Source organism: Emydura macquarii, unplaced genomic scaffold (genome assembly GCF_026122565.2).
Source record: "Emydura macquarii macquarii isolate MOO-44397 ecotype Brisbane River unplaced genomic scaffold, CSIRO-AGI_Emac_v2 contig_1876, whole genome shotgun sequence".
Lineage (NCBI taxonomy): Eukaryota > Metazoa > Chordata > Testudines > Chelidae > Emydura > Emydura macquarii.
In genome coordinates, this window is record NW_027132013.1 from 10,156,398 (window position 1) to 10,175,046 (window position 18,649).

Genomic DNA, 18,649 nt, shown 5'->3' on the forward strand with positions numbered 1-18,649 from the left:
TGCAGCGAAGAGTTCGCGGCGAAGTCGCCGCCGTAGCCAGGCCTCGGAGGCAATTAGCAAAGCGGCGGGGCGGGGCGGACTCGCGAGCAGCCTGGGCTGGGCCGAGCTGTCAGCTGTGGAGGCCGGGCCCTGGGCTGGGCGGAACCGGCCGCGCCGGGAGGGGAAGCAGCAGCAGCAGCAGCAGCGCATTGGCAGCTGCCGCCAGCAGCGCAGGAAGCGGCGGCGCCGGCAGCACGAGCGGCTGCGTCCTGGGCGCGGCGGGGTTGGTGCAGGCCCGCGCGCTGCACTGGGATCCTCGCGGAGCTCGGCAGGGTGAGGTGCCGCCGCGGTACTTCCCGCCCCCCCCTTCCCCGCCCAGCGAGGCCAACCCGCCGCGGGCGTGGGGGGCAGCATCGCTCCCGCGGGAACCAGCAAAATGCTGGAAGGAGCAAACGCAGCCGGGCGGCAGGTGGGTCGCGGGCCTGGCTGCTGCAGCAGCTCTAGTTCGTGGTGCTCAACCAGCGCTGAGCGCCCAAAACTCGCTCCGGGAGATCGAGCTGTAACCACTGGGCGCCGCCCTGCTCCCTGTATTCTCCTGCAACCCTCCCACCCCGCACGCGTCCTTTCCCTACTCCTGCCCCCACTCCCTTGCACTCCCGTACACACGATTCCCTCCTTTCTCCCATCTCCCTGTTCCCTTCTCACCCCCATCACAACTTTTTCCCTGCCCTCCACCCCCCCCTCTCTGCACAGACACACAATACACATCTTCGCCCGCCCCATAAGCTCACACCCTCTCCTCCCTTCTACCAGACACACCACGCCCTTGCATATGCGCCTCCCCCCCCCACACACACTCTTCCCTTCTCCATTCCCCCATGCCAACACTTCCCCACACGCATACACAGCAAAGACGTGCCCTGCCTATTTAGCTTCTGTAGTGCGGTGGCTACTGTATAGTAAAACTAGGGGAGATTCCAAAATGCAGTTAAACACAGGCACAGGCTGCTGCCCAACCCCTTGTTGGTTTGTTTTGTTTAGCATAGTGTATTCATTCCCCCCTTCCGCCCCCCATGTCTCTCTCTTTTTCCTCTCTGAAGAGGTACACTATTACTGTAACAACATGGATGTCATCACTCTGGGTGGTGCTAAGTAATATCCACAAGGACAACATATATTCTGTGCATAGGATATTCTGAGCTAGCAGGTTTGCTAAATGTACCAACCTACAGGAAGGCTTTCATGGCCACGTTTGAAACACATACCTGGCTTTTGTCCGGCTAGAAAAGGTGTGGCATGTCTGAATATGCATAGTACAATAATCAGTACGGGTAAGATTTAGTCACAGATTCTGGGACTTTCTGGGACTTCTCATCTGGGATAAGGGCCAGGGCTGGTAATTGCTTGGCCAGCTAGTCACAGAGCAGTGGAGCTGGAGCAGCCTCTCCCCCAAGGTATTTTTAGTAACAGTCAGGGACAGGAGAGGTCACAGCGTGGGTGAATTTTTGTTCATAGCCCACAACCTGACCCTGACTTACTAAAAATACATGTGACAGACATAGACACCAACTTTGGGGGTGCCCAGAGGCCCCAGCATCCACAGAAAAAAATAGTTGGGGGTGGTTAACTTTTGGCAGAGTACGGACCAGCTATTTCACCCACAGACTGTGGCTACAGTTTCTTTCCCCATGGGCTTGGCCGCCCCAATAGCTGTTTGATTTAATCAAGTTAAATCAATCAGCTGTGAATTGTTATTTCCCTGGGCAGTGCTTCCTTGCTCCACCAGGGTAGGGCTGAGTCATTCTGGCCTCTTGGGGCTGGGGTCTCTGGCAGCCTTAGGGTGGCACCCACTGAGGGAGGGGGGCCCAACTCTGAAGCTATGCCCCCTCCCCCCACTGTAACCAAAAAAAAATGCAGTTTAAGGGATTAGAGTTAGACTGGTTACCATGCATGGGTGGGTGTTAGCACACAGCACCACCAGCCCCTGCTGCTCACCTGCCTGGGGGTTGGGGCCACCCCACTTGCAGTGACTCCCCTCCTCCTACCTGCATTAATGTGTCTCCCCCTCTGTGATGGCATGTGTGTGGCTGCAGCTCCCAGCCAGGCTCCTTCTGACTTCAGGCAGCAGGTAAGCCCCAGAGGGAGCCCAGGTAGGTTAGGCTGGAGAGGGGATGGGGTGGTTTGAGGCCCCTGGCTGGAAAATTGGGTACCTTGAACCGCAGCCTCCTGACCCTGCCACCCATGGGTCCTCCCCGGCAGTCTGGATCCTGCCCTGCCGCCCAGGGACCCCCTCGCCCCACAATCCCGGCGGCAGGATCAGGACTGCTGTGGGGCGAAGGCTTGTGTTCTGGCACAGCCTGCCACTTCCTGCCCCTGCTGCCCATGGACCCTCCCTCCCCCGGCAGTACCCATCCTGCCCTGCTGCCCATGCCCCACCCCCGATCCCGCAGTGCTGGCGGCAGGGGCAGGATCGGGACTGCTGGGGGGGGGGAGGGAGGCGCAAGGCTTGTGTCCTAACACAGTCTGCCGCCTCCTGCCCCGCCCCCCATGAATCCCCCTCCCTTCTGCAGTCCCGATCCTTGCCCTGCCACTCATGGCCCCCCGCTTTGCAGTCCCGATCCTGCCCTGCCATGCCCGTGCAGTCCCGGTGACAGCATACCTGTGGGGGCATGGAGCCAGGGTAGGGCACCCACTGGCAAAACAAAAAGTCAGCACCTGTGGTGACAGAATCTTAACCTTAATAATCAGATATAATATCTCCCCCCAGTGGCGGATCTGTAGGTCATCTCCCTGTAGAGTGTGTGGATTAGAAAGCAAGGCTAGAGAAGAGGGTAAGAAAAGGAATAAATAGTGAGGAAGGGACATTATAGGAAATCAGAATTACTTACTGAGGTCTGCATGGGAAAGTTTTGTTGAGGGGTAAGGCAAGTGATAAAGTCCATAATGTGTAATGCACCAGCTGACTATAAAAGTGTTTCCATGAACTGTTGATTATTTTAATGCTTGGATCTAAATTGCCTAAACAACTGGTTTGTGTTTGAAAAACAGGAGGGAAATTCAACCAGTCTAAGGTGCTGGAAGATGCTGTGAAAAAGCATGGAAGATAAAAGACGGAGAGCCAGGGTACAGGGTGGCTGGGCCGGACCTGTTAAGAGCAGAACAGCCTCACATGCAGGCAAGATGTTGTGTGTGGGTTTTGTGTTCCTGGTTGTGTTCATCTCTTTCCTCTTGTCTCTTTTTAAATACTGGTAATTATTTAATTTGTTCCTAATATTTTATAGATGTTCTGATCCTGAATGAATTTGATTTAGTGTGATCCCGGGCACATCATATGATTCAGCTAGTCCAGCTGGAATATTGGAGAAAGCTATAATTTCCCTGAGAATTGATACTGTAGTTTAGCTGAGTTGAGCTGCCCTGAGGAGATGAGTTATATACAGATTTACAGCTCATCTGTGACCAGACATTTAGTATTATAGGTGGAGCTGGTAGGAACACCTATAGTTAGCTTGTCTAATGTTTTGCATTAGAAGCCCCTGGTTTTTTCTTGCATATAACTTTGCCACCCTTTAACTATTCAGACTGAAACTTTCCATGCTTGCCCTCTGCCTCAGGCTGACTTATCTAATTTTAAATTTCAGACAAATAGTTCAGCCATTTTGAGAAAGAAGTTAGGGAAAATAGGTAGGGTTGTTTTGCTGGTGTTAATTTTTTCCCAGCCCTTTCTTTGAGGAGCTCTAGTTATTTCCATGCTTTGGACAAGAGTTTGAAATTTGGTAGGGTAATAGTCCTGAGATGAGAGATGGGTCTTTTTGCTGCCCCTGTAGAAATTTACTGAGATTTGGAGACTTAGAAGCATGGGAAAGTTTCCATTTGCATATATAGAGCTTTTTAGAGGCTTTCTGCTAAAATCTATAAACATTCTATCTGCACTGAGCTTTGCACACACTCAGCATAGAGCTAGCGGTCTCACCTAGGTGGACAATGCTGCAGCAGCAACAAAATACCATTTGTCCTAGGGGATGGAATGCTCTGGCCTAGGGGAAGGTGTGCAGGAGGAGATCATCCACTGACCAGTGTTAATAATTCTGTTCCCTTCACAGTCATTATTATCAAGAATCCCTACCTTAGCAAGCAGACAAATCTCATTTCCCAGATTCAAGATGGGATGACTGAGAGGTTGCATTAAGGGCTCTTCAGAGCTGGGAATAGAACTCAAGTCTCCAAAATGGTAGACCCAAGTCTGCAGCCACTTTGCCTTTTAGATCGATGTGCCAAATCTGTGCATTTGGCTGTGCTCTCTGTAAGTGCTGACCATACTCCCCTCCGGAGCCAGAAATAGAACCCAGGATGCCCTGATTCCCAATATTCTTATGCTTGCAAAAAACAAATTGTGTAAGTCACCTGAATGCATGTTGTCTCCCGCTCGTGGTTGATTCATACAGAGGATCACAGCTTACAGTTACTCCTGTGGCACAAATTGTAGCGGTCTGTGCTGGGTATCCTGGGTTTCAGCCTTGCTGATGACCATTACCAGAGTGGGGGTGGTCAGTATGTTTCCACAGGATAGTGTGGAAGCATGTGTAATTCCTTGGGCAAGTTTATGATAGAAAGGTAAAGGAGGTCTCATTTGATTTGCAAAAATCTACAGAATCATAGTTTCAGTGGTATCACTTCCTGCAGTGTGGCAGGAGGACTCATTGCTCCCCCTTGCACTCCCAGCTCTAGCTCTAGGTTGGTGGAAATTTTGATAGTATGATGTCGTCGGAATTGAGTCGAGCTGGGTATCATTTGAAAGCCTTTTCTCCCAACTGGAAGAGCTGGGAGCCAGGGGCCGCAAGTCCTTCCTGCCATGCCGCAGAGGGTAACACCATTGAAATTATGATTCAGTAGATTTTTAGGAATCAAATGACCCCTACCTTATCTTGATATCACTAACTTGTCCACGGAATGAGATTTTGCGACATTATGCTCCCAGACTGTGATGGAATTTCTCTTATTTTAGTTTAATTTTAAAAAAACAAACAGAAAATTACAAAAAAACTGTGTTAAAAGAACATTGTTTGCAAATTCAAGTGCTCAGAAGATAGGAAATACTGGAATTAAAGTTGCCTGTACAACCTTATTTCAGCCCCCTTGTATTTAGGGTTTTTTTGGTACGTAATGAACATTTTCTAAATGTCTTTTGAGTAGAACCCTAATATTCCCTGAAGCCATGCCACGCTCATATTTTCAGCAGCATCGGGAAATGAGTTCCAGGATGGAAAGCCTCTACTACATTTTAATGTACCATAGTCTAACATAAACAATGGCTGCGATGATTTTTAAATATTTCACTTCTGTCAGTTGGATTGAAACAATTTTTAGTTACTTCAGTTTACAAATTCATAAAAAATGCTGCTGACTTAGATTGTAGGTACTTTTAATTATTATTAAAAACACATCTGACTCTTCCCTTGCTCTTTTTTAAAACCTTCACCTAAGGGGGAAATTCTTGAAAACTGAACATTGATTCTGTGAGTTGTCTCTTACAGGAATATTTGGTTTTCCACATAGTGAGATGTTGATTTCTCTGATCTTGAGCCTGCTCTTTTCTTTTCCTTAGCTCCTGGGACTTCTGTGGCCAGGAACCTTGTGCCTGTAGGCACTGGTCAGACCTGGATGAGAAGAGAGCAGCTTCCACCCGAAAGACAATTTGTGTTTAAAGAACCAGCCCAGGTAACAATGTAGATGGGTGTCCTGTCATCTCATCTTTTTGTTGATAAGTGGAAGAACAATTTATTTTTAAAATTAGTTGGCCTTATGAGGTGTAGTTCAAGAATACAGATATCTCAGTCCTAGCTTTTTGGGCCATTATAACACACACACTTTGCAAATGTGTGGCATTTATTGAAAGTTAGGATCAGCTTATCTGGCCCCAAATGTTTTGATTTTCATTCGCTACCAATCAGTGCCACTTTGTTCTGCTGAAGCAAATAAAATGTTCTTATCTAAAGCTAGAAAAATGAACTCTGCCTATTGCTCCTTCTACAGAGAACGCTTCATTGGCAGTGTAGTCAGCCCATGATTTGTGGTGGGGGAGGAGTGTAGGATCCAAGTTTTAACCCTTACCCATTGGTCTGCCAGGGGATTGCAGGGTAATGCACTCACCTCAGTGGGAAGTTAATTTCTTGCATGGAAACACAGATTGGTTGCTTGGCCATGTAGGACTGAAAAGTCAGTGCCTCACTTCTTTCTTGTAACAGTGCCAGTGTGCTCCCTGAATGGGACTACATCCTGCTTTCCTCACATGGAAGGTGGTTTACTATGATGAGACAGATTGAAAATGGTGTAGCTGAGTGGGCCATCCAAGAGTGACATTTACTTGAAGGAGAGAAGCAGGTCTCACTGAGACAACTGGAATGATCAGGATAGCATGGTTGCCGATGACTTCTATTCTAGACCCAAGCCCCTGTATCCTTCCTTTCTGTTGCAGTGTTGAAGATTAAACCACTTGTGGCTTTCACAAGAGACAGCCATCCCAAGCCATGCATGGGGTTTTTGGACTAGTAACTCTAGCTGCCCAGTCTCTCTTTATATTCTTCGCCTGTTGTCTGAGACCGGAGAATTGCTCAACCCCTCCCTCCAGGGAGTCACTTCTGATTTTTAATCTGTTTAGGCCAGTAAAGTGATTCTCCAGATTCAGCTGGTGACCAGCAGTTATATGAACAAACCAATTCTTCTCTAGCTAGCCCTACTTGCTGTAATTAGCCAGTGCTCCAAAGAAGTACGAGCTGCTGCTGGGTGTTTCAGAGTGATACTGTCACCATTTCAAAACTACCAGAGAACAAATCAGTATGTTGATTAGCATTTCAGTTCTGAGGCAGGTGTTGAAACCCCAAGACAATTCTACAGGGAGTGGGTCTGGGCCGAGTATCCAAGCCCCTGTGAAGGTTTTGGGATCTACACAACCGCTACAGGGCTAGGAATTCGTCCCTGTATAGCAGCGGCAGGTCAACTCTTTGGTGTACTTACTTATCTGGTTTTCTTGATGCTTGTCAGGTGGAACGCAAAGCTCCAGAGCCAAGAGTGATCGAGTGAGTATCATGCTGGCTTCACTACCCTCATTGTATTACTGGCTCCTTCACCAGCTCATGGTGGAATAGACTTAGATGGGTCTTTTGCATGTCTAATGGCTATACTTGTGGGAAGAATTTTCAGTACAGCATATGGTATCCAGACTCAACCCTTTGATCCCAAATGGATTTAATATTCAGTAAAGTCCAAATTTTTTTCATTTGTTTTAATTGTTTTGTACACACCAGGAGGAGAGAAGAGTGGGGCTTTGTATCGTAATGGGTCAGTTGTACCTAATGGTTTGGGATCTGTGCAAAGGTGGTAGGAGCTACACACACAGCTTTCCCTCATCCTCTTCATTCTTTTACCATGACAACGTTGTTTCTATGCTATGGGTTTGTAACTTGTGGGGATAAACTGTTAGGTTGGGGGTATTTGGGGGCTTGTCATCCAAAACTAGAGTGTGGTAGGGTTTCCAGACTGAAGAATTTCTCTGCTTTTCTGTTCAGAACTGGAGCTGAATCAAGTAAGCTGTTAGGTACATTTTTTATACTTTGGTCAGTGTGTTAATAGTAGGGTGGTTCAGGTGAGATCCCTACATTTAAAACCTGGTTTTCCTCCCCAAGAAAGTTAAGTTGCTGTGTGTGTGTTGTCAACTCTCCCTTGGTTAACGTTTTTATCTGAAATGATCCCTAGTATAAACTGTTTTGCAAATTGCAACATGAAATCCCAAACTTCTTGACATAAAGGCAGATCCAGATGCAATCAAAAATTCGGGTTACATCTGTCCCATGCAAGTAGCAGGGATGGCAGATCAAACATTTTTTTACCATGAGGGCTGAAGAATTGTAGCTGTTAGTAGATATCACAGTCAGACCAGTAGTGGGAGCTGTGAATTCAAGTGTTTCAAGCCATTGATGATCTTCCTGTGTGACATGGAGAGCTCATTCCCAGGTATACTTATTCCTTGTGTGTCTGCATGTGCCATCCAATCATTAAATTATAGACTGGAATGGAGGTTTTTGTGATATCAGAAGAGTTTCCTTATTGGGTGGTTCCTCGAAGTTAGGTTGTAGAGCTAACTCTTAACATACTATGTCTGTCATTTATTATTTCTTTAAAAAATTGTTAATATTTCCCTTTTTGCAATTTTATATCTGCAGTTGAAGTACTAGACTAGATAGGTATTGGATTGTAGTCTTCTGTAACCAGGTGCAGCACACTGGTGCCCTTACAGCACTGGTGTGGTTGGGGAAATAGTTCCACTTAATGCACTCTTGTTATGGGAAGTTTAGAGGGTTTTCTGTCCTGATTCACTGAGAAATCATTGCTTTAGAAGTTACAAAATAGCATTTCACTAGAGACACTTAAAGAAGCTGTGAAAGTAGCTGACCTTTCCGTCTGTTTATTAAAGTTTCACAGTTCCCATATCAGAGTGGGTGATACAATAATAACACGAAGGAAAGAAAGTACAGCTGTATCCAGAGCACTTCAATGCATTTCTAAAAATTCTGTATTAAGGCCCATTGGTCCTTTTCAGTTATTCTGCTTCCAGTTGAGGGGGGTCAGGGTGGGGGAGACACCAGCTGCCATTATGAAAACATGGCAGTCAGGATGGAGTGCATATAATGCACCAGTGTGGTTTGGTCACTGAGTCGCAGTACAGTATTACACAGGTCTTTCGAGATTATCGCTGTGGCAATCCTTATAAACACACTACGAAGTGCAATACACAGTTCATTAAATATCACTTGTCTCACCATTTATATAGGGCTTAGTCTATACTCTGTGGGCATGCAAAGTTACACAGTGCTGTACAGTAGATAATTGTGGAACATAAATAAGAGTTCCTGCCCCCAAAGAATTTACATTCTAAAGCAAGTGTGTGATCTTGTTGATAGAACAGAAGGCTGTGAATTAGGAGGTGAATTCTATTCCTTGTTCTACCACTGACTTCTCTGTAGCCTTGGGCAAGTCACTTTAATACTCTGAACTTCATTTTCTCCTTTGTAAAATGAGGATGATGATATGTACCTCACAGGCAGCATAATTTATTATTGTTCTACATTCTGGATTCTTGGACAGAAGTGATGTAGAAGTTTTATTTATTAAGTCTTTAGTTACTGTACAAGACATCATACATGGATTGGGTGAGGATGCAAAATTAAACATTTGTGGAGGGAATGCTTCACAGTACAGAACATTTACTGGAGTTCTCTGAGGGAGGTGGGTAATGGTGGATTAGTAGGCTGTCCAGGAATATGGGGCAGTGTGAAGTTTGGAGCTAGTGAAGGAAACAACAGAAGCAGTCAAGACACAAGCTCAGGCAGACCGTTTATAGACAGATATCTGCCCTTCACAGCAGGGCAGCTGGTAGCTGATGGAACAACTATTTTACCTCATGTATCAGTCAAAATGTCATTTTCAAATCTGTCACCTGGTTTATAAGTGGCACATAGCGCTTCCCAGAGCATGACCATTGCTTTGCTGGGCTAGGCAAAACGAGGGCAGCTGCCTCCTTACTGACGTTCCTGACGATGGACTCTTCAGCATGAGTCAGACTGTGTGAGTGAGTGAGTGTGTGATGTATTTGGAAGGGGGATAGACCTCCTGTTGAGGTACTTTTCCTTTACCTCCCCTCCATTGTCCCTCTACTTTTCTCTGGGAGCCTGTAAAACCTGCTCACAGCCCCATGGGCAGCGGGACTCAGGGCTGCTCACAGGGTTTACAGGCAACTACTTTTCTCTGGAGCCTGTGCGTTGGTTCTCAAACTGGGGGTCGTGACCCTCCTGCAGGGCTTTGAGCGCAGGCTCCAGGTTATGTTGGGGTCACGAGCTGTGAACAGCTCCGAGTCCGGCCACCTGTTGGGCTGTGAGCCTCTCTGCTTCCTCCACACCCCTCAGGGGACAAGGAGCGATGCCAGGGCTCCCGACATCCAGGTCACTTCCCGCACCTGAGCTCTGTTGCGAGGTGAACATCAGGAGCTGCTGCTCTCTGCTCTTTCCTTGTGCAGCCCAGGTGGGGAAAGTGACCTGAATGCAGGGACCCCTGATGTTGCTCTTCGCTCCACACACCCACACACACCCCCCCACATACACCCATCCATCTACCTCCTTCCCTCCCTAGGGCTGCGCAGAGGGGCAGCATTTGAGGGGGGAGGGAGCAGCAATACCAGTCGTTTCATGCATGCAAGTCAGTTTCCCCATGTGGGTGCAGGAGGGGGATGCAGGGGTTGGGGCGAAGGGGACACAATGCAGGGGCTATCTGTTTTTTGTATTTCATCCATCTGATGGCTGTTTCTTCTCCATGTCCTCAGTGAACAGGGCCTGTATGAGATCAGCACATTGCCAACAGGAGTGTCTCGGTAAGTGGGTTATATATTTTTAGCATCTTGGTTGCTACTGAGTAATGTAATGGCATTCAGTCTTTCAAAGGTCTAATCTCCAGTGGGATTTTGGTGATGCAGAGGATGGCTCTGGCAGGGATGTTGTTTCTTCCCTGCCTTCTTATGTGTGAGATGGCGCTGGAGGAGAGGTTCTGGCTCCAGCATACCTGGTACATCATGCTGCAGCAACGTGGTTAATTCTGAACATCATGGAAAAGCTTAAGAATCTATTGTAGTTATGAGTGAAAATGAATTTGTGCAGGTTACTATTGTGTGTTCTACTTCTGGTGTTCTAGTGGAATAGGTAAAGTGGCCTTGATTGATTAGTCCATACCCTAGTGTAGGTCACTATAAACTCATGAGGCGGCAGTTTTCCTTCTTGCATTTTGGAATCATCACGGCCCCGATGTTACCAGGAGCAGGATATTAGGTGATACAGAATATCTTCCCATTATTGGGCTAGCACTTCCCTCCAGCCTGGTTATTATCAAATACAAACCAAGAAGGGACACATCACTCTATCAATCAGGAAAGTTAATTTAGCAATGACAGAGTAGGCCCAGAGCATTTCCTGAACAGTAGGGGTCATCTGATATTGGGTCAAAGAAGCCTATTATCCTCAGCTGGCAGTTTACTCCCCCAGGAAACAGCCCAGACTGCTGTCTTTATTGCTAATCTAAAGGAAGATGCCTGGGAGAGGTATGACCTCTCTGTTTCTATCATGTGTAAATGCCCTGTGTTGCTGCTTGTACAATGTACAATACAGGGAATTAACATCCAGTAGGTTAACAAAGTCTCAAAACCAGATTGTTCTATCTTCGAGTTATTGCTCATATCCACTCCAGTATAGTGTGTGCGCACCCCGTGCACAAATCCCCGGAACTTTTTTCCCTTAGCTAGCCCCGTACAGTCAGCTCCAGCGCCCCCTGGAGTACCGCGCTCATGCAGTGATACATAGGGCGCTGCTGACCCTGCAGCCCCTCAGTTCCTTCTTTCTGCCTGTGACGGTCACACGGAACGTCTGCCTCTTGCACTCAAATGCAAGTAGCATCCCTTAGGGTTAGCCTTCATTGTTAGAGTTTTTTGTTTTTGAATAGAATAGTTAACAGTTAGTTAAAGGTAGTTAGGGCCCTTAGGAGCTAGAGCGGAGCCATGCCTGGCTCCACAGGCTTTAAAGCCTGCACTCAATGTGCAAAAGCCTTTCCTGTGAGCGACCCTCATGATCGTTGCCTCCGATGCCTTGGGGAGCAACACAGGAAAGAAAAATGTAAAATTTGCAGGTCCTTTAAACCGAGGACCCAAAAGGAGAGGGACGCCCGGTTAAAGGCGATCCTCATGGAGTCCGCGCTTCGACCGGACTCCGAACCGTCGCGCTCCCCGGCGGCACCGAGTGTTTCATCGGTGCGGAACACTCCACCGGCATCAACGGCACCGGCATCATCAGCACCGGCGCCGGCACTGGGTGCATCGGCACCGAAGAAAAAGAAGCAGCGCGAGGCCGCGCACATGGACTCCCCCCTGCTACTGGGAAAGCAGGGGGTCCAGCAGGAGATGCCCCAGCCACTAACCCTAAGGGATGCTACTTGCGTTTGAGTGCAAACCGTCACAGGCGGAAAGAAGGAACTGAGGGGCTGCAGGGTCAGCAGCGCCCTATGTATCACGGCATGAGCGCGGTACTCCAGGGGGCGCCGGAGCTGACCCTATGGGGCTAGCTAAGGGAAAAAAGTTCCGGGGATCTGTGCACGGGGCGCGCACACACCTATACTGGAATGGATATGAGCAACACATCTCGAAGAACAACAGTTACTGGTAAGTAACCCTGTTGTTCTCTGTATCAGCTAAAGAGAACATATTGGATACTAGGGCTGAAGCATAATATTTCAATTAAGTGATTCTGGAATTACTCAAACCATCTTTTCAAAGAGAGAATCTCTGTAAATATGTACGTATTATACAGTTTTATAGACATTTACAAAGTTCTCTGTACAGCCTCCTTACCCCCTGTAAATGTTTACATACTTACAACTGTACTCCTTATCTCTGTAACTGCATGTGTTCCTAAGAGTCACAGCAAGTAACAACGGGTGCATATTAATGGTCTAAGAGCCATTATGCAACAGGCTCTAGATTCTTAACAGGCTGACAGTAATTGACTAGCTACGGCAATGGTTCAGGCTTCTCACCCTTCAGGATGACTGTACCCCTTTTATTGCTGATGGAATGTAGGTATATTTCAGAAGCAGTTCCACTTGTAACTGGTATATCTGGTAGTAGTATGTGCTTATTTACAGAATATACATTTTAGTGCTTCTAATCCAAAGCAGAAGTCACAAATTTAGGAGACACAATGGGTGCATAAGACCCTTCAGTGACCTATGATCATAACTCCATGCTAAGAAAATGAAACTCATTCCGTATACAGCCATCATGCCAAACCTAATAAAAGCGTCTAGGACGTCCAGAACAAGAATTGCTGGTGCTTTTGTTGACTTGCTGAACAGGTTCCGTTCCCTCTTAGTGATAAAACTTCATGTGGAAGTAGTTGTCCTAGCATCCTTTCATAGTTCTCTTCAAGGAAGCTGAGTACTACTTTCTTCATTTTCTGTTCCCGTTAGCAAAAATAATCTTTCTGTTGGTACCCTCTGTGACTCGTCCGTGCCTAGGGTAGCCACCTGAAAATGCCATGGTCAGGGCAGGCTGTAAAAGGAGAGCAGATTCTCCCAGCACTGGTGGGTGACACTGAAGTCAGACTTCCCAACCAGCCACAAACAGTGCTTCTGATTCCCACACTGGTTATCAAGAAGCCAAAATACAAATATACACAGCCCCCTTTACTGCATTTCAGTCTCTGGCTCCCAATCAGACACTAGGTCCAGTAAAGAGACCAGTTATTTAAACTTTATGCTCTTTACCAAAAAGGTTTCTCCTGACCTCAAAGGGTCAGCCACAGTACCAGATCAGTATAAGTTTGGATCTTACCCAAAATACCACCTACCAGCCAATCCTTTAGTAACTAAAACTAAAGGTTTATTATAAAAGGAAAGAAACAAACTATAAGAGAAGTGTTCAAGGATGAAATCAATCAGATACATACAAATGATTTGAAAGTCCAAATATCAGGTTTCTAGAAGATTTGTGGAGTTTGCAGGCTTGTATAGTCCCTCTGGTATACATCCAGTACCTGGATGGGTCTCAGTCCTTTGTTTCACAGGTTCAGTTCAGTTCAGTTGTAGATGAGTTGATCCAGAGTTAGGTGAAGACTGAAGACAAAGACAGACTAAAGACAAAATGGATATTGTGCAGCTGCCTTTTATGTCCTTTGGCCTAGGCCATGCTGCTTGTGGAATTTTACAGGAATAAAATGAGTCCAGAGTCACATGGGCAAGTCCTGGTGACTTATCAGGTATATCCCTGGCTTCTCCCCTGGGCCTCTTGCACCTGGGAATGTCTTAATGGGCCATTAAGCAGGCTATTGTTTTGCAGCCATCCTGTCTGGGGTGTTGCCCAGACACAGCACAATTTGAAATACAGATATATTAAACATATCCATAACTTTCATTACACACACAACACATGGACATAAACATTATCATCTTACTTAGCACATTATAGCCTTTCTAACAGTACCTGACATGGCATATCTCACATTAATTATTATGATTTTGACATACTGATGTTAAATAATATAATAAATGCAATATATATAAATCTAGCCAGTTTGATACCCTCAACCAGACTGGATCACACTATCCTTTTTAGGGCGGGGGGAATCACTCAGTGGGATTTCCAGATGTTATTTTGTATGTTCAGTTAGTGTACTTATAAAGCTGCACTTCTTCACAGCAGGACATGTGCAGATGCCTACTTCCAGACTCATGGAACAACTAGTCCACCTGGCATTTAGTCATTTTTACCGTTCCATAGCTCGTATCATATTGGTCAAGCTTGCTGCCAGTACAGTAGTGGCTGCAAAAACCATCAGAACATTCCTGGTGCTACCTTCTAGATCCTCTACATGGAAAAATTCAACAAATCCCTACCAACCTCTTTGGCTAGCTAACCATTCTCATTTGTCTGTGGCTAACAGAATTCATCATAGATGTGCTTGTGTGTGGATGCAATTCTTTTGGTTTATGCTTTTCAGGAGTTTTACAACAAAAGCACTGAAAGAAATGAGGGTCACAATTCTACCCATTTTGTTGTTCCATCACTGAAAATGTGGGTTGTAACTGCAGACACTGACTGTAGATCCTCCTCATTCTTGATATATAGCTTCTGAAGCATCCTGGGAGGACCCCGGCACCTGCCTGTCCACTTCTTGTTAGGATTCTAGTCTTTTCTGATTAGACAGAGATTTAGGTGCATCAAGAGGGTATACTCTATGCCTCTAAACTGATCTCTGAATGGTATCTAGGAGCTAACCTGCCAGAGGTGGAGCAGAGACAGCTGTGCTCTCTTCTTTACTTATATTAAGATTATCTGTCTACTTCTACTTTTTATTAATTTATATTCTCTTCCGTGGTCAAAGCTGTGCTATCCTATGACCTTATAGGAAAGCCAGACAGTTGCCTGCAGACTGAGGGTTGCTTTGAAGTGGGTGAAGCACTTAACTTCACCCCTATTTTTTTTGCTGACAAAGTCATGGTGGTGGTGTTGTATTGTTAAAGAAGGGATGCTGAAAAATGTTAGGTATGAAATTTGACTTGTTTTAAAATAGTGGAAATATGAGCAGGGAACAGTCTTGTGGAAGCTAAGGTGCTACTTTAGTAAAACACTTAAGTACATGCTTAACTTTAAGCATATGAGTAGTCCCATTAGTTTAATCATTTTGCCTGATGAAGGTAAAAAATGTTACTGCTTCAATACATTTTAAAACAAAACCTGCTAATCTTGTGTATTCAATTAAATAAAATGTTTTTAGTTTCCCCTGTTCTATTTGCTTCAGAGTTAGAAAAATTCTGGGAAGTATCAGTGCTGACTATCCATACAGAAATGTGTGGGACATGAAGAGTCACTGTATACACTTGAAGGTTTCCATTTTGGCTCCATCTAAAAACATGAACGAATCTGTATTTTCTAAATGCAAAACGATAAAAATCACTGGCAGTAGGAAGGGGGAAGTGACACACTGTTAGGAAGATTTTACTTTTACTCTTCAGAATTCATATCTTCTGTATTAATTTGGGGCTTCTGCTTGCTTATATGTACAATGGGATACAAATGCCAGTTCTGTTAGGAATTGAAAGTCATGCTTTCAGAATACAGAATGCAATACAGAAGCAGTTTTCCTTAGATGTGCAGTAACATCTCAGGTTTGATCTAAGACCTCAAGAGTTGCAATAAGTTGGTCATTCTTAATAAACCAGAACCTCTTGAGGTTCCTTTACTTTTAGTTGGATTTCCCTTTGGCTTTGAATATTCATGAAATCTCATGTGCTGCATTGTGGGAGCATATAGTGGCCAGAATTTTTAAATTGTGGCTTGTGATTTTTGGCTACCTCAGTTTCTGGGAGCCCAATCATAGATATCTTAGAGAGAGTGAATTTTCAAAAGGTGCTGAGCACCCGCCTTCTAAAAATCTGGCTTTTTAAAGTCCTTTCTTGTTGATCACCTGAAAATGGAGGCACCCAAAATCACTAGACACTATTGAAAATCTTGGCCTGTTTCTGCAGGAGGTATAATTTGCATTTAAATGCAGTTCTACATTATCTGCTGATATCTAAACTATTAACCCTTGAATTTGGAGTATTTAATAAAACCTCAGTATATGCACAGTGTACATTCTTCCTTCCTCTCTTCAATCTGTGATTTTTCTGCACTAGAGTTCATTTGATTCCTGGCTTCATTGACTCAAAACAAGCAGACTGGATGTTTGAACAACTCCTCCAAGAGATCCCCTGGAGGCAGAGAACTCACCTCAGACAGGGTAAATGTGAAGTAGTTTTTAATGTAATTGTCTTAACTCCTATGTGAAAATCCTTACTCTTGCTTTCATTTCCTGTCACCCTGACTATTAGAACTCCATTGTTTCTTCCCTCCCAAGTCTGTTTTCCAGATTCTCAGATAGAGGAGGGTGCTGCTGCTCAGTTTTTACATATCTAAAGAGCCATATCCACATCATCCTGTCCTCATACAACCCTGTGATGCCCCATTAATTTCAGATCCAAGTGAAAATTACCCTCTGTGTTTAAAACACTTTGTGACTGTGAAGCTTGCTTTCCTCCCCCCATTTCTCTCTCTCCAGATCTCTTCCTGTTTTCTCCTAGAACTGCTCTGCTCCCCCTTCAAACAGTCTCACCACTGATGTTGCTAGTCTTCTCTGCAGCCCTTGCTATCTGGAATAGCTTTTCTCTCTTTCTCTCCACACATCTCATTTAAAATGTCAGCTGAAAACAATTTTGTTCTTCCTTGTCTTTGCTTTTTACACTTTCTTTTTCTGCTTTTATTTAATTCTGTAAAGAGTGTTGGTTGCAATTTCTGTTAGACAGTCTAAGTAAGGCTGTGTTCTGCAGTCTGAGACACAATTATGTGTGCAATAAGCATGTGAAATACCTGCTATTCCACTTATGTTCATTGGGAGGCACCTGTGCTATGTCTTAGCCACTGTTACTCAGCACTGGGCATAAGGTTATAATTAAGGCTGTCAAACTATTTTGAAAAATCACAATTAATCACACAATTTTTTTAAAATTTGTCATGATTAATCACAGTTTTAATCACACTGTTAAACCATAATAGAATACCAATTTAAATTTTTTATAAATATTTTTGGATATTTCTACACGTTGATTTCAATTATAATACAGACTACAAAGAGTACAGTGCTCACTTTATCTTTTTTACAGTGCAAATATTTATAATAAAAATAATATGAACAAAAGAAATAGTATTTTTCAATTTACCTCATACTGTAGTGCAATCTCTTTATCATGAAAGTGCAACTTACAAATGTAGAATTTTTTTTAACACAACTGCACTCAAAACTAAAACAAGGTAAAACTTAGGAGCCTACAAGTCGAAGCATGAAGGGGCATTCAAATGTTTAGCATATGTGGGATGTAAACACCTTGCAACATCAGCAAGAACAGTACCATGCGAATGCCTGTTCTCACTTTTAGATTACATGGCAAACAATAAGCGGGCAGCATTATCTCCCATAAATGTAAACAAACGTGTTTGTCTTACTGATTGGCCAAACAAGAAGTAGGACTGAATGGACTTGTATGAGGTGAATTGAAAAATACGATTTCTTTTGTTTGTTTTTTACAGTGCAATTAATCATAGCTATTTTTTAATCTAGTTAATTTGTTTTGTGTTAATTGCCTGCATTAATTGTGATTAATTGACAGCCTTACATATTATGTTACCTAGCTGGTATAGAATAGGCCTGGGTAACCCTGGTCCTGGTCCTGCCAAGCAAGCCATGAACAAACTTGTTCAAACTCTGCATTTATTGAGGCATAATAAAAGGAGTGCAGAATGGTAACAGTTACATATCAAACCTGAAGTAGCCACTAAGCTAATTCTGCCGCAAGCTGAAGATGCTGAAAACGCTTTTACCTCTATTTTACTATCAAACTGCATACTAGGGATATCTGGCAAAAAAGTACTAGTTCAGCCCAGTTGCACACAACTAATGCACCACCTTTCTGTTGCTCTGTCCTTTTCAGTAGACATACCCTAAAACTGATGCTAATGTTTTGGGCAGCAGGGTTTAAACTAGCAAAAATCAAAGCAACCCAGAGCTACAGCTAAGCTTAGGTTGGTTTCACTATCTATAACAGATCCCAGTGTGCCTAGCTGTTGTAGCATAGAGGATGATAAATTTTGCATGGTTCTGAGACCTCTGCAAGGCCTGGACTGCACACAGACGCATCTAAATTTCAGGCCTATTTCTGAATCTCCTTGCTTCATTGAGAACCATTTAGACTCTTTGTGTAGGGTTGAGGGCTTTTTAATTTTGGATGAGAGAGTTATAAGTTTTTTGACAGGCTTGTGCTTTCACCTCTTCACTTCCTAGCCAGTTAATACCTACTTTGTAAAGTTTTCCTATTCTTCTTCTTTAGATCTATCTTACAAGGAGCCCAGACTTACTTCCTGGTATGGGGAACTTCCTTACACTTACTCCAGGTTAACGATGCAGCCAAATCCTAATGTACGTATTAATTTATGATGGCTTGTTTCTTTGTAGATTACAGTAATAACTTTTTAAAAGTCCAAATGACACAC

The 18,649-nt window shown here is 44.6% G+C and overlaps 1 protein-coding gene across 5 annotated transcripts in view; it reads left to right on the forward strand.

Annotated features, from left to right (window-relative positions):
• The window catches only part of ALKBH3 (alkB homolog 3, alpha-ketoglutarate dependent dioxygenase), a 40,410-nt gene that overhangs the window by 90 nt on the left and 21,671 nt on the right, over window positions 1-18,649 (forward strand). For 2 of the 5 annotated variants that reach the window (XM_067557587.1, XM_067557591.1), the window contains exons 1-7: window positions 5-312; window positions 3,028-3,154; window positions 5,585-5,697; window positions 7,021-7,055; window positions 10,352-10,399; window positions 16,243-16,346; window positions 18,487-18,575. In XM_067557587.1, the coding sequence (XP_067413688.1) occupies window positions 3,076-3,154; window positions 5,585-5,697; window positions 7,021-7,055; window positions 10,352-10,399; window positions 16,243-16,346; window positions 18,487-18,575 (468 nt within the window). In that variant the 5' untranslated portion in view covers window positions 5-312; window positions 3,028-3,075. The other 3 variants (XM_067557588.1, XM_067557590.1, XM_067557589.1) reach the window with 3 other exon arrangements.